The sequence below is a fragment of the Gekko japonicus genome, unplaced genomic scaffold (assembly GCF_001447785.1).
Source record: "Gekko japonicus isolate JY-2015 unplaced genomic scaffold, Gekko_japonicus_V1.1 scaffold518, whole genome shotgun sequence".
In the NCBI taxonomy this organism is placed as follows: domain Eukaryota; kingdom Metazoa; phylum Chordata; class Lepidosauria; order Squamata; family Gekkonidae; genus Gekko; species Gekko japonicus.
Window position 1 is genome coordinate 388,754 of NW_015169789.1, and position 13,442 is coordinate 402,195.

The window sequence follows — 13,442 nt, forward strand, 5'->3', positions numbered from 1 at the left end:
AGCCCGGCTCCCCCCCCCCACCTTTTCAAACTAACTTTGCAGGTTTAAGGGCACAGAGAGTCAGTTTGCAAAGCACCAGAAGCCACCAGATCACCTCTAGCAGGCTGCTGAGCCCGGCTCCCCTCCACACCTTTTCCAATTAACTTTGCAGGCTTAAGTGCACAGAGAGTCACTTCGCAAAGCACCAGAAGCCACCAGATAGCCTCTAGCATGCTGCTGAGCCCAGCTCCCCCACACACACCTTTTCCAACTAACTTTGCAGGCTTAAGTGCACAGAGAGTCACTTCACAAAGCACCAGAAGCCACCAGATCGCCTCTAGCATGCTGCTTAGCCCAGCTCCCCCCCCACCTTTCCCAACTAACTTTACAGGCTTAAGGGCACAGAGAGTCACTTTGCAAAGCACAAGAAGCCACCAGATCCCTCTAGCATGCTGCTGAGCCTCCCCCCACTTTTCCAACTAACTTTGCAGGCTTAAGTGCACAGAGAGTCACTTCGCAAAGCACCAGAAGCTACCAGATTGCCTCTAGCAGGCTGCTGAGCTCAGCTCCCCACCCCAAGACAAACAAACAACCAGGCAGCTCACCTCAGGAAGGGCAGAAGCTGGGCAACAGAGCAGTCCTCCTTCTGAGCCAGGGTATCTCCAGGAGCACGAGGCAGAGGACTGCCGGGGAGGGTAGCAGTGCCCCCTTTCACAGGGCAAGCAAACCGCAGCTGAGGGGAGGTGGGGTCAGTCCAGATTAGGAAACACAAAGCATACTGCTGTGTTTCTGTGCTGCCTGAGCAAATAGATCCGTGCTGCATGACCATTGGGAAGGGAACCTCTTGCCCCTGCGCTGTGGTAACAATTGCTGCGCTGACCACGGGAAATTGGTGTGCCAGCGCAGCTTGGCGCAGCTTAAAGGGAACCTAGGTCACTACTACCCAGGGTGCCCACTACTTTCACCTTGTCAACCAGTTCTTCTCTGTTGGAAATAATCAAGTCCAAGATAGCAGATCCCATTGTTTCCCTCTCCACTTTCTGGAAAATGAAGCTGTCAGCAAGACAAGTCAGGAATTTATTAGATCTTTCATTTTTATCAGAGTTGGACTTCCAACAGATATCCAGGTTATTGAAATCTCCCATGAGTACCGTGTCCCATCTCTTTGAGAACTTTGGTGTCTCATCTGAAACCTCTGCCTGGCTTGGTGGTCTATAGCAGACCCCTACCATAATATCACTATTATTTCTTACTCCTTTTATTTTTACCCAGTGACTCTCAACTGGACTTTCATGCTCAGATTCACGTATTTCCTCACCAGTATATACCTCTTTTACATATAATGCGACTTCTCTGCCCTTCCTTATTTAGGGCAACATAATATGTATACATAATTGTATAATTCCACCAAATAATAAAACACTCACCACTCCAGCAGCAGTTCCCTCTCTTGCCCCTTCTTAGAGCCCAGCTCATATATTTAAAAAGAGGATAAAATTACGAATTACGACTTCCTTTAATCTGTTATTAAGGTTATGAATATTGGATTTTGTATGATATATGTCTTTCACAATAGCTTTGTGGAAGTGCAGTCCTGTTCCATATACCACTGCCTTTTACATTGCTCTGAAATTTCTAGACTCCATCCATACACAGGAAATGTAAGAGAGTCCATGAAAAGAGTACATTCTCATGCATTAGGCTCTCTGTGGGCTCACCTGACACACACAATATCCAGTGATCTTATTTACTGTGATCACAGTTAATCTGCATACATACCAGTGTCCATGATCCATGTGCTGCCGGATCAATGTATGAGGAGCCACAGTGCCATATTTGTCTACTTCTGGCATGTTCATGTCATCTATGAAGTAAATGAGCTTCTTAGTGCCTGGGGGACCAAAGTTCCGTCCTGATTTCTTCTCCAGGGGCTTCTCAAGAATAGCTGCATAAATGGAATGCCACTACTTAAAATATCACTGAGGAATTAAATGGACAATCTGTTCAAAATGTGTATTACCCTGCAAGCAACAACTCAATAGCATAATTTCTAGTTAATACAGGATAGATTATAAGGATACTCTTACTTCAGTGGAAAATATAGGGGAAACCCCTGTATTGCTTTTTAAAAGCTGGATAAGAGTTCCAGCATGTAAACAGGATTTGCATGACAGCTGAAACTGATTAGCTTCAAGGCAAGCTGGAGTACCCCAATGTCAGTTTCATCTCTGCAGAAAAAATTAAATTTACAAAGACAGTGGAACGGGAGATGCTGCTGTTAGGATTACATCATTTCATAGGCATGAGGAGGACAAGTTACTGATCTTCATCATCACACATGTCATGGGCATTATTTGATAGGTGCCTGTGGCAATTGTGTAATCATATTCTAGGCAGCACAATGGTCCAGCTAGCTGATAAAATAATTGCATTTCTGCCTTGAACCATAAGGAGAGGCATGGTATAACTGTATTAATAAAATAAATAAAGGGGGGAAAGTTACATATTGAGGGATGAGAAACCACAATATCCTCAGTATAGAAGTATTTCCTTGAGGATCCCATGTATCAAATGGTTTGGAGATATTGAAGTTTGTCAGCACCTGTGCATTTCTTGTGCTACATGAACATATTATGTTGCCCTAAATAACTGTTCACCTAGAAAAGCCCTAGAAAACAATGTCTACTTGCATCCCATCTCCTTACCCTGAAGCATTGCTGATGTTGTGTAGAAGTTAAAGGGGACAGACTGCACTATGTAATCATCCATATTTAGAGTATCCAGCTTATCCACCATCAGCACAGATTTCCCAGTACCAGCATTACCAACTAGCATCACAGGCCATTTCTTGGCCATTAGAAGATCCATAAAATAGCGAATCCGGATTGTTTCTGTGGTGTGGACCATTGAGGCCTGTAAAACAATCCCTCACATAAAATAAACTAGTTCACAGATCTTATTTTTTAAAATTTATATTCTGATGTTCTCCCTTTTGGGGACCCAGAGTGGCTCATCATATCATTCTTGCCTTTACTTTTACCTCACAATGACAAACCCGTGTGGTAGATTAGGCTGAGAGATTATGATGGGCCCACGGTCACCCAGAGAGCTCCTATAAACAGAGATTAGATTCCAATCCAGTTGTTCCAGGTTCTAGTCCTCCACTCTAACACTATTGCCATGCTAGTTCCCAAATATATAAAATCTATATAAACTACAACTCCAATATATGAAAGATAAAACACTTGGAAAGTACTTTTATATGGCTCACAGAAAAATTGGTATAAAGACTTCCCACATCTTAGCAATATGAAGCATTTCCAAATCTGTTCTTCAAAAGATGCATTGTTTGTATTAGACATACTAAGAACAAGTTCTTACAGGGGAGATCAGTTAAACATTTAAACAGGGTGCATGAAGAGGACATAAATGAAGTAAACAAAAGAAAGTAATTATCTGCCACTTGCAGCCTATAGATCAAGGTTAACAGAACAATCCTGAAGGGTGTGGGGAGAGCAGGAATCCAAATGGCTACTATGCCGGCATATCCCTGAGATACAGTGGCATAACCGTCTGTGCCAGCATGGCAGGGGAGGGAGTGGGCCCGGGGGTGTGATGGGAGTTGGCTCCCAAAGCTACTCCAGATCAGAAACTGCCCCCCAACCGGTGTAGCCCATAGGCACCCATGAAGGCAACCCACCCACCAGCTCTCATGCCCCCAGTGCCCTGAGAACTACAGGCTGCAAAGAAGCAGATGAGTGCAGCACCCATCACCCACTGATCCCTGGTCAAATACCTGCCCACCCAAAAGGTCAATGGCTGCTCTCAGCAGACAATAGGAAGTCTGGCCCATATTCAGCCAGACCAGATGCTAAGTAGTGCAGCACGGAGCTATGTTGGTCCATCCTGTGGTCATGGGACTTAGCATCTTGCACCATGTTAGTGGCTCAATCACACTTGTGCAAGGGGTGCACCATGGACTTGTGGCAGTTCAGGGAAGAACTACTGGGCAACTGAAGCGACTGTTGGGTATCACTGGGGACATCGATGGGCTGGAAGGTACACACCAAGGGGCTGCTTGGGAACTTTTCAGTGGTGATCTGTGGTCTTGCAGTAGTCCTACCCTATGGCTCCCCTCCTGCTCCACTGGTGTCAGGGGTTACTCTGGGTGCCTGGCTGTGGTACTGCTGGGCACCCATGGCCAGCCCTGTGTTCCTTTTGCACTCCCCGTGCTGCTTTCCTGGGGGTTGCCCCCTTTGCTTCACATAGAGCTTGTTCCTGGGTGGACCTGCTTGGAGTCACTCCCAGTGTGTGGGGTGGTGGGGCCCCTCCCCCCTTTTTGTGCTCCAGGTGCTACTTCTATTATTGGGGAGAGGGCTTAAGCCCAATGGTTGTTTTTTAGATTTCCTTTTCACAGTTTTCTGGGAGAAACAATGAAATCAAACAGAAAAAGAACATAAGAAAATGACTCCTGTCAATTACCTGCAATGGGACATCTGGGTCCAGCTCAAATGGTGGCACTTTATCTGTCCAAGGCATGAATTTCTTGGTCTCTGGGTCAATGTAATAGTCAAAAATAGTTCCCTGAGAAGGAAACTTGATGGTTTTAAATTCATTCACCCACCACTTACTGAACTCCACACGGTAATCTACAAGCTAGGGAGCAAAAGAAGCATATTTAAATGCTTTTTATACTGATTTGGAGAGACCAGATCATAAAAAATATTAGCTGATCACAGGGAACATTAAAAAAACAACACTGAAACAAGCCCTATCAAAACCTAACAATTAAAAAACTAAATGAAAGACACTGTTCCTTCACATGATATCATGTAAAATCAAACATTATCTCAGAGACATGTTTGCCAACAAAAACCGCTTATCACCTTCTTGTTTCATCTGTCACCAAATCACACGGTCGTGCCACTGGCACCTGGGGAAGTATGATGATGGCACAGGTCTTTAGCATGCAATCCAACAAGCTATATGGGAAGCAGACTGAAGTGTTGCCAAGCTTTTGGGAGCCCTGATGATGTGGAAGTAATTTTTGGTAGCAGCCATATCACCAAGATAACATTTAAACACCCACAGAAAATGGCTTTTGCCTTTTGCATAAGTAATACTGATTTGGGAGAAGCTTTGACATCATGCATGAAAATGCCTCGAATCTAGCTGCATGAAACAGAAAATTAACATTACAATTTTTAAAGGTACCTGGTCTTGAAACATTGCTCCTCCAAATGCCCAAAAGCAAGCAAACACAAAATAGAGCTCATACAGCTCTTTGGAAGAATCCGGTGGTGTATTGGTTGGGGTCAGGAGGCACTCCAATAGGTACAAAATTGTTTGCACTACAGTAACTTCAGGAACAGGGGTTATCTTTTTGAACCCAAACTTCAGCTTGTCCAAACATGTTGGCAAGTATTTGTCAAACAGGATCATCAAGTTGGCTTTTTCCGATTGCACTTCACGACGTTCAATCCAGCTGTTTACTACTCTGCATTATAATGATATAAAATTTTTCATTCAGTACGCTGTGCATTTTCATGTATGAATCATATGTGTTCCACTTCAGGTAAACTTCCTCTTATCTTCTCTCTTCTTTCCCATTTATCCCATGTTATTTTTAGAACACTGCCATTAAACACACAGGAGAGCTGTTTTCTAATTTAGCTGTTAGGGAAGAACTCACACATCGAACAAATTACACAGCACCTGACCAGTGTAACCCGATAACGGAGCACTGCACCACTCATGCTTGAATCTTAAATGTTTAGTCCTTACTGTGTATCAGTGCAATCCTAAACAAAGTCACACTCTTCTAAACCCATTGTCTTCATCGGACTTAGTAGTGCAACTCTGCTTAGGACTGCACTGTATGTCACATTGGTAGCAGCTTATTTATGGTATAATAAATCAGCAGAGTTCCTTTCTTTGAAGATAAAGATCAGAGGGGACCTGCAAAGATGGGGAAATTCCTGTATTTTCTTTTGACCTATAGCTTAAAACAAAAAGGCACTGCAGTGAATTTACGGCTGATGGGCTGCTGAATTTTGCCTCTTCCCAGCTATGTTTTTCAGGCCACAAGCAGGCTTCATGACTTAAGAAATCTGTGCATTCTGACAGCATTATTCAGCTCTTATGGGAATCAACTAACCCATGAACTTTGCTTGTCCTTTACTTGTCCTTTTGGAAACAGTTATCTGTGCCTACTTGGAGGTGATGCCAACCTGTTACTGACTTCCCTCGAGTGCACATTGCTTCCTTAAATGTGGAGGGCTGTTTTGGAACACTGAGAACAACTGTGATAAGGAATGGATTGGACTATGCCAGCAGAGAAGTTGACCATTGTGCAGTGGAAGATACTGTTTTTGTTTCATCCATGCTTGATCTTTATCCTGCTCTTTTAAAATAAAATCTTAGAACAGATTCATTGCTTTGAGCCCTCTATTTTTCTGTTTGGAGAATTGTTTCTGACTAGAATTTTCTCCTTTTCCAGCAGGACAAAGGCTTGACTAGCACCGGTAACTGGACACACATCCTAAGTCATGAGCTGTCAGATCTCCCCCCAAAAGAGGTGCATCTGTGACACAGTTTTAATGTTCTAACGTTCAAACTATGTTTTTTTAATAGTAAGATTTTCCTACAAACCTGCTTGTGCCCTGGGGCTTACAGATCCCTAAATGGTAGCCATGGTTAGCTCTGTTATATGGATTTGCCTATCTATGTGGGGGCTAGCCCTTGGCCATTTGATATATTGATAAGTGGCTTAACCCAGGGACTTCTTTCTGCTGTTAGGGGCCTTGTTCTGGTGAAAGTAGCCTTGATCTGCTGGAGAAAGATTCTTCAATTAGAAGAGGGGAGTTATAAGACTATCTGAAATGAAAAAGTTAGAGTGAATTGACAAGAACTGATAAGGTCCAGAGGCAAGTGTGGGAGATTTAGATTTGAGCCCTCATTCATGAGCTAACTGGGTGGTCTTGGGCAAGTCATCCCTATTTATGAAATGAGCTTACGGAATAATAGCTACTAAGAGAAGGATGGCAAAGCTCGTTGCATAGGGAAGCTGTTTTGCAACTTATTAATAATATTTGATCAATAAACCACTCAAATTCTTGTCTTTCTATATTCCACCTGATGCTACATTTATGAAGATAACAGCGATTTGCTACCAAGAACAGTTTCCTTCTTTCAGTTTCACTAAACACAAACACTCTCCAGACTTGACAAAATCTCAAGTGTGCTTCTGCCTATAGTAGGGGAACAAGGAAGAGCATATCCACTTTATGCCACAAAGGAATTGAAAGGAACCATAACTTACGGATTCCAACCAAGGTCAGCAGGGTTAATGTACAGGATTCCTGCTCTGGACACGGTTGCTGGTGTTGCTGTTCTTAGGTGACTGATCTCAAACACCAGCCTCATGGTGGGATTTAATGGGATTCGCTCATTGCTCGCTAAGGTGAGGACCTAGCAGGGAGGCACATAAAAGTGAAGCAATTTCCTCATTTTCCAGAAGTAGCCATTAGTAACAAAGACAGACTCTGTAGTTTTCTAGACTGACCTTGTTGTCATCCATCACAGTATTTAAAGACTCAATCCACATTGGGTCTATATCTCCATCCAGAACAATCCATTTGGGTCCACGATGAGTTATATTAGCCAGATCACGCATGATTGTTGAAAACAAACCTGTACAACACAGAGTTACTCTGGATTTTCATTGTTAGCATATTAACTTCTTAGTTTTGCTACATTTTGGGTAGAGGAGAGTGAGGCTAGAAGCAGATCAGGGTTGTATCCATATACCATTGGATAGTGTACTACTGTTGTGTACTATAGCAATAATTTGCAACTGGATAATCCTGTGAAGGCAAGCAAATCCAGTGGCATCTGATTGCTTTAGTACTGTGATAACACAGTATCCAAAGATGTGTCAATACAACCCTGGTTAAAAAGAAAAGATTCGGAATTCCAACAGAGTAGAGGGATACTTTGCTAAGGTAGCCATTCCTGAGATTGGCTCACTCAGACTTAATGCTGAGTGGAGAGACACCCCCAGCTGAGATCAATCCAGATGGATGGGAGTTTTATAATATACTTGTTTGAACTAGAATGGAGGAGTTTTACCTTGGAATGATCAGAACTCAAAGAAAGCATCAAGGCCTAATTGGAGCCAGCGACTACAGAGGAATTGCTGCTTTCTTTTGCTTACCACTTGTTTTATGTTAAACCAGTTTTAAAAGGATTTGAGAACTGGCATACATTAAGGAAAAAATGATCCTTTATTTTGGTAGTTCCCTGCAGAAGTTGCTTGGGGAAAGGAGGGGGAAATGTCATAATGGTAATGTTTTCTGGCAAAAACTTTCAACTTAGCCATTCAAGAAAATAGGGGAAGGAATAATCATTTCATTTTTTAATGTCTTTTACCAGGGCACTATCTTCACAGTTTCTGTGCCATAGGTTGGATCCAGCTCTTGTGCAAGTGAAATGCAAGGAAAAGACCACAGCAGCCACTCATATTGTCATACATATTGTATCCCCACTTGTGTTTTTGCCTGCACAAGATGCTGTGCAACTAGTTTCTAGGAACTAGTGCAACTAGTGTTCTAGAGAGAGGAATGTACTAAGTGTTGCACTAGATCTTCTACAAATGAAACTGTGCTAAATATGTTTCTGCTTGTGCATGGCTGGATCCAAGCCAGTATGTTCATTGGGAAAAGCCACTGATTTTTTTCCCTACCATCTTTCCATTCTCTGGTAGCTGGGTTAATGATGCCAAAGAGCTCATCGCAGGTTACAGCTTTTGGATCAAGGTCAATAGCTACAGGCTTTCTTTTCATAAGTTGGTATGTTTTATTTAGGGATTTCAGCACCTGACAAGACAAAGACAATGACTGAGATGGAACTGTTTTCTCTAAATGCTTCAGATAACAGAAGTGCTCAATCTGTACACTGTCCTCCTAGCCCAATGTCACATAACTCTGTAAGAAAAGTATATAACATGAAGGATAGATCCAACATGCCCCATTCCCTAGCATTTATTTTGACTTTTAGCATGACATGATAATGTTGAATCCTTTGATCAGCTTGGCTACAAGTCACTAGCTGATGGGGAAGACATCTTTTCCCAAATATCTGCCGCCCTTCAACTGCTGCTTCCAATGACCTGCGAAGGCGGCAAACGAAACTGCGGTGGCTGGCTCAACGTCGCTGCTGCCACCCTTCAACTGCTCCCCTGAAGGTCTTGGAAGGGGTGTGTGCCGAAAACGGACCTGCAGCGGGCGGCTCAGCGCCGCCGCCACCCTTCAACTGCTCCCCTGAAGGGCTGCAAAGCTGGGGGAGGAGCGGCGAAAACGGGCCTGCAGCAGCCGGTGAAGCGCTGCCGTCGCCACCCTTCAACTGCTCCCCCGAAGGCTCCACTCACCCTGTCAGCAATAGTCTGTCTTCTGAGGGGACCGGGCGCAGAGGCAGGGCTGCGGTGTCCGTGTTCTAGGGTGGGACTTAGGCGACGCAGCCGATGGATAGGGCTGGTGGTGGCTCCTGGCTGCTGCAGCTCAGCAGCAATGGCATGGCCCCGTCTGGGGCCTGAAGGCCGAGTGAGGGTGTCTGGCCAGTGGAGCATTCGACCCGGGCTGCGGCTCGAAGGAAACTGAGGGCAAAAGGGGGGACACCCACACAGGCAGCAGCACAGCGAATGGAGAGAGATGCCCTGTGAGTGACACACCAGGGCGCCAACCAATTCCGGAGCGTGGAATGTTCTAGAGAAGTGCCACCACCATTCGGCTTTTATTTATAAGGGAGATAATTAATGGAAAGTGGGGACAGAAGCAATGAAGGATTAAGGAGAGTAATGCTTGTACTGGGGCTGAGGAAGTGCTGCTTTCCAGTTCTCTCAACTCAAGAGACTGCTTGAATCTGCAGCTTGGCTGATAGGAGACAACTATCTGGTGTAGCCCTAACTGAGGCTCCTCCAATTGGTGGTACATTCAGGGGTCTAGTACATAATGGCATGTGCTCTATCCAGCTGAACAGTTCTGAAAACTTCATGGCAATTAAGTCTCTGAAAGAGGGGTAGCAATTTCTGATGCTTTCCCCTCCCCTTTTGCTCCTTATACTGTTCTTGAGATCCCTGATCCCTTAGTGATACAATTTCAGGGGCTCAGTGTTCAGTGTGCTGCAATGGGAAAAGAGAACAAGAAACTCTTGCTTAGTGAATCTGTGGATGGCTGGATATACATCAATATTTTCTAATCACAAATATTTCTAGAGACTGTGTGAAAATATGTCTAAGGGAAAAAATATCAGAAGTCATAAGCCTTCATTAGTATTCTTAACCAAGGAACCTCTAAAGTACTGTTGGTGCAAAGCTCCCACCTGGGATTTGCCACTGCCTGCATTTCCAATCACAAATACTGAGTGTCGGACTTGGAGTAGCTCCTCAAGCTGTACCACCTTCAGAACAAAGCTCTCCTCAGGCTGTAGCTTGAGCTCAACAATGGACTGCTTGATAATCTGACAAGACAAAAAAAGTGTTAAATCCCACCCCTAAATATGCCACACAGGTGCGGTATACTGATTAGGAAGGTTGTACCTCAGTCTCACGGCTGGCAAGACACCACTGAAACCATGCTCTACGTAAGAGCTTAAGACATTACTACTTGGACAGTGGTCCCTTGTTTCCTCCTGCAAAAGCCTGAAAAGCTTTCTCATTGACTCTTTGTCCAAAGGGTTCCCTGACAGCAAATTTCCCCTCACTCAAGTTGCAGAGAAAACAAAGGCCTGAACTCCACAACTCATTACACAGGTAAGAATCAGCATTTTGTTCCCAAGCTCTTTTTTCCAACCAAAGGCATCAATTTCACCTTTTCAAAGTTTAGGTCACGCTTCCTAGGCACATCTAGTGCTGGGAAAAGGTCTCCAATGAGTCCCATAAACACAGGTAAATCATCTGTCACAATCTTGGGAATGTTGAAGTCTCGTAAAGCTCTCATGAGGACCTGGTCTTCAGCTCGGCCTGGGTCTCCTCTCTTCAGTGAGCCAGCCACCACCAGCACAGACTTGATAGCTCTCAACCCCCAGTCATAATGATCCTGTCAGACAGATGGAATTATCTTAGCATTGCATGTGGGTAAAAGGACATTGTGTAAAGCAAAAAATTCATAGTGAGATGAAAGGTAGGAGGCGGCAGCAGTGATTACGGGGCTTTTAAGCCTAAGACTCTACAGGTGTACAGTCCTGCTGCATTTCTATATTGGCAGGGAGGCTAGGAGCAAGAACACAGCATGGCTACTTTGCTGAAATGGCTATCAAATCTCCATGCTTATGAAACTCTTTATTGCTCTAAAATGTTCTTAGAAGACAGGCCTGTGGAACAATGTTAAATTACCTGTTTTGAAAGCAGCTCTTTACACAGTGTATAGAGAGTAATAAACTTCCTCGCTAGAAGCCTGGCATCAATGAAACCTTCAGCCACAAGCATGATTTCACAGATAAGTTCAAAATCAGGAACTACCATTGCACAAGGCCTAAACAAAAGAAAAGTTACATAGCTTGTGTTATGATGAAGCCAGAGAAACAGCAGTCAGTCTTTAGTTTATGTTGCAATGAATGTTCACTCCAAATGCCAGTTTTAATTAAATTTAACTGCTCCAACCTAAAGCCGCAAAACAAATTCAGTTCCCATTAACACTTGGCTGTGTCTTGTTTTTACAAGCCACAATCTGCTTGGATAGCTCTTATGCTGGTAGTCCAAACTCAGTCTGTGAAAGCTGGTAGTCCAACTCTTTGTTCTTTATAACTATGTAAAAAGTGTTAATTAAGAACAGAAGACTGCAGCATCCTCTTTCACACAGTGCTTCTGACTAGGGGTGTGTATTCAGTAAAGCTGAACCACCACCACCACCCCTTCCTTTTTGGCATTTTTCGGGTATTCAGCAAGCCAAATCAGATCAGATTCAAAATTCGGCTGCTGAATACAGAATGCCAAATAAAACCCAAAACTATTTAGCTTTTATTCAGCATTATCTGGCATTACCAAATACAGGCTTGGGGTGGTGTTAAACTTTAAAGGGGTGCATTTACCTTCTCTTTCCTGCCATTTCTGTCTCTTTCTCACCCTTCATTCTGCTTTCCAGAAGGGAGGGGGGAGAGGAACCTTACATACAGCCAATCACTTCAATTCATTTGCAAATGGCATTGCAGCTTGCAAAGAGTGGGTACACTGTTCTTTGTCCAATCACAGAAGTTTGTTCTTTTTTGAAATTCTTCTGTGTATTGTTGTTGTAATGATTCTATACTTAAGTTGACATCAGTCCTCCTGTTGAGCTGGCATTTGCCACAATGGCACTGGGTTCAGCTAGCAGGTTGGCACTGGGTTCTGTTGATAGGTAGGTTGGCACTGGGTTCTGCTGCTGGGTACTAGCACTAGAACACTGCACTGATTCTGCTGCTGGCCTTGCAAACATGCTCCCTATACTTCAGAGATTCCCAGATTTGATCTTAGTCCTGTTGGGTTTTGGCACTGCCACAGTGGCACTGGTTCTAGTGGGCACATTGCACTGGTGCTGATGCTGGCATTGCAAACAAGCCCCCTCACACCACACCTCACTTAGTTTCTACTGCAGAGATTCTCTGGGAGAAACTGCTGGGCTGTTGTTTTATCTGCCTGCCTTTGGAAACAATGGAGGATGGGGCACCCTCTTTGGATTCCCCTAGAATTGGACCCCCTGGTTCAACCTTTTCCAAATTTGGGGGTTCTTTTGGGGAGAGGCTCCAGCAGCTACAGTACAAATCTGGTGCCTCTACCTCAAACCCCCTCTCCCTCAGCCCACTGAATGGAGCCAATTTTTTTTGTATTCCTGAATACTTCTGGCCACCAATACATTACCGGTATTGGTATTTGGTTATATTCAGGAATACCAAAAATATCAGCTTCATTATACCCAAATCAGAAAAATATTGATCCCCCCCCCAGCACACCTCTACCTCTGACATGCTTATAAACAGGGCTCTTTTCAAGTTCACCCTCCAACTTTTGGTCAGGCAGGTGATAATGTGTTCCCAATATTAAATTACCTTTCGGGTCCAATATTCAACCCATAGCAATTATGTTGGTGGAATCTTTAGTATTAAGAAATATTAATACTAATTTATTGGATTCTGTGCCTCCTCTGATAAAGAGATTCACCCACACTCTAAATAGTCCTTCCTATATTGTTTATATTAATTGAGAGGGCGGTGACAATTCAGTTGCAGGGTTTTTTGGATGACACCTCCGTATTATATCCTTTCCAGCCCGGCTTCTGACCAGGCCACAGGATGGAGATGGCACTGGTCGCCCTCACGGATGACCTTCGGAGGCATCTGGATTGGGGTGGTTCGGCAGTGTTGCTGTTGTTGGACCTATCAGTGGCATTCAACACGGTCAGCTACCAACTACTGATCCACCGCCTCCCCGACAT

General features: G+C 44.0%; 1 protein-coding gene across 1 annotated transcript in view; it reads right to left on the minus strand.

Annotated features, from left to right (window-relative positions):
- The window catches only part of DNAH17 (dynein, axonemal, heavy chain 17), a 184,248-nt gene that overhangs the window by 75,522 nt on the left and 95,284 nt on the right, over window positions 1-13,442 (minus strand). The window contains exons 38-47 of the mRNA XM_015416991.1: window positions 11,369-11,507; window positions 10,845-11,072; window positions 10,357-10,494; window positions 8,723-8,855; window positions 7,544-7,671; window positions 7,301-7,449; window positions 5,194-5,476; window positions 4,462-4,635; window positions 2,685-2,892; window positions 1,759-1,924 (exon numbers count right to left, since the gene is read on the minus strand). Of these exons, the coding sequence (XP_015272477.1) occupies window positions 1,759-1,924; window positions 2,685-2,892; window positions 4,462-4,635; window positions 5,194-5,476; window positions 7,301-7,449; window positions 7,544-7,671; window positions 8,723-8,855; window positions 10,357-10,494; window positions 10,845-11,072; window positions 11,369-11,507 (1,746 nt within the window). The remainder of the gene's footprint in view (window positions 1-1,758; window positions 1,925-2,684; window positions 2,893-4,461; window positions 4,636-5,193; window positions 5,477-7,300; window positions 7,450-7,543; window positions 7,672-8,722; window positions 8,856-10,356; window positions 10,495-10,844; window positions 11,073-11,368; window positions 11,508-13,442) is intronic.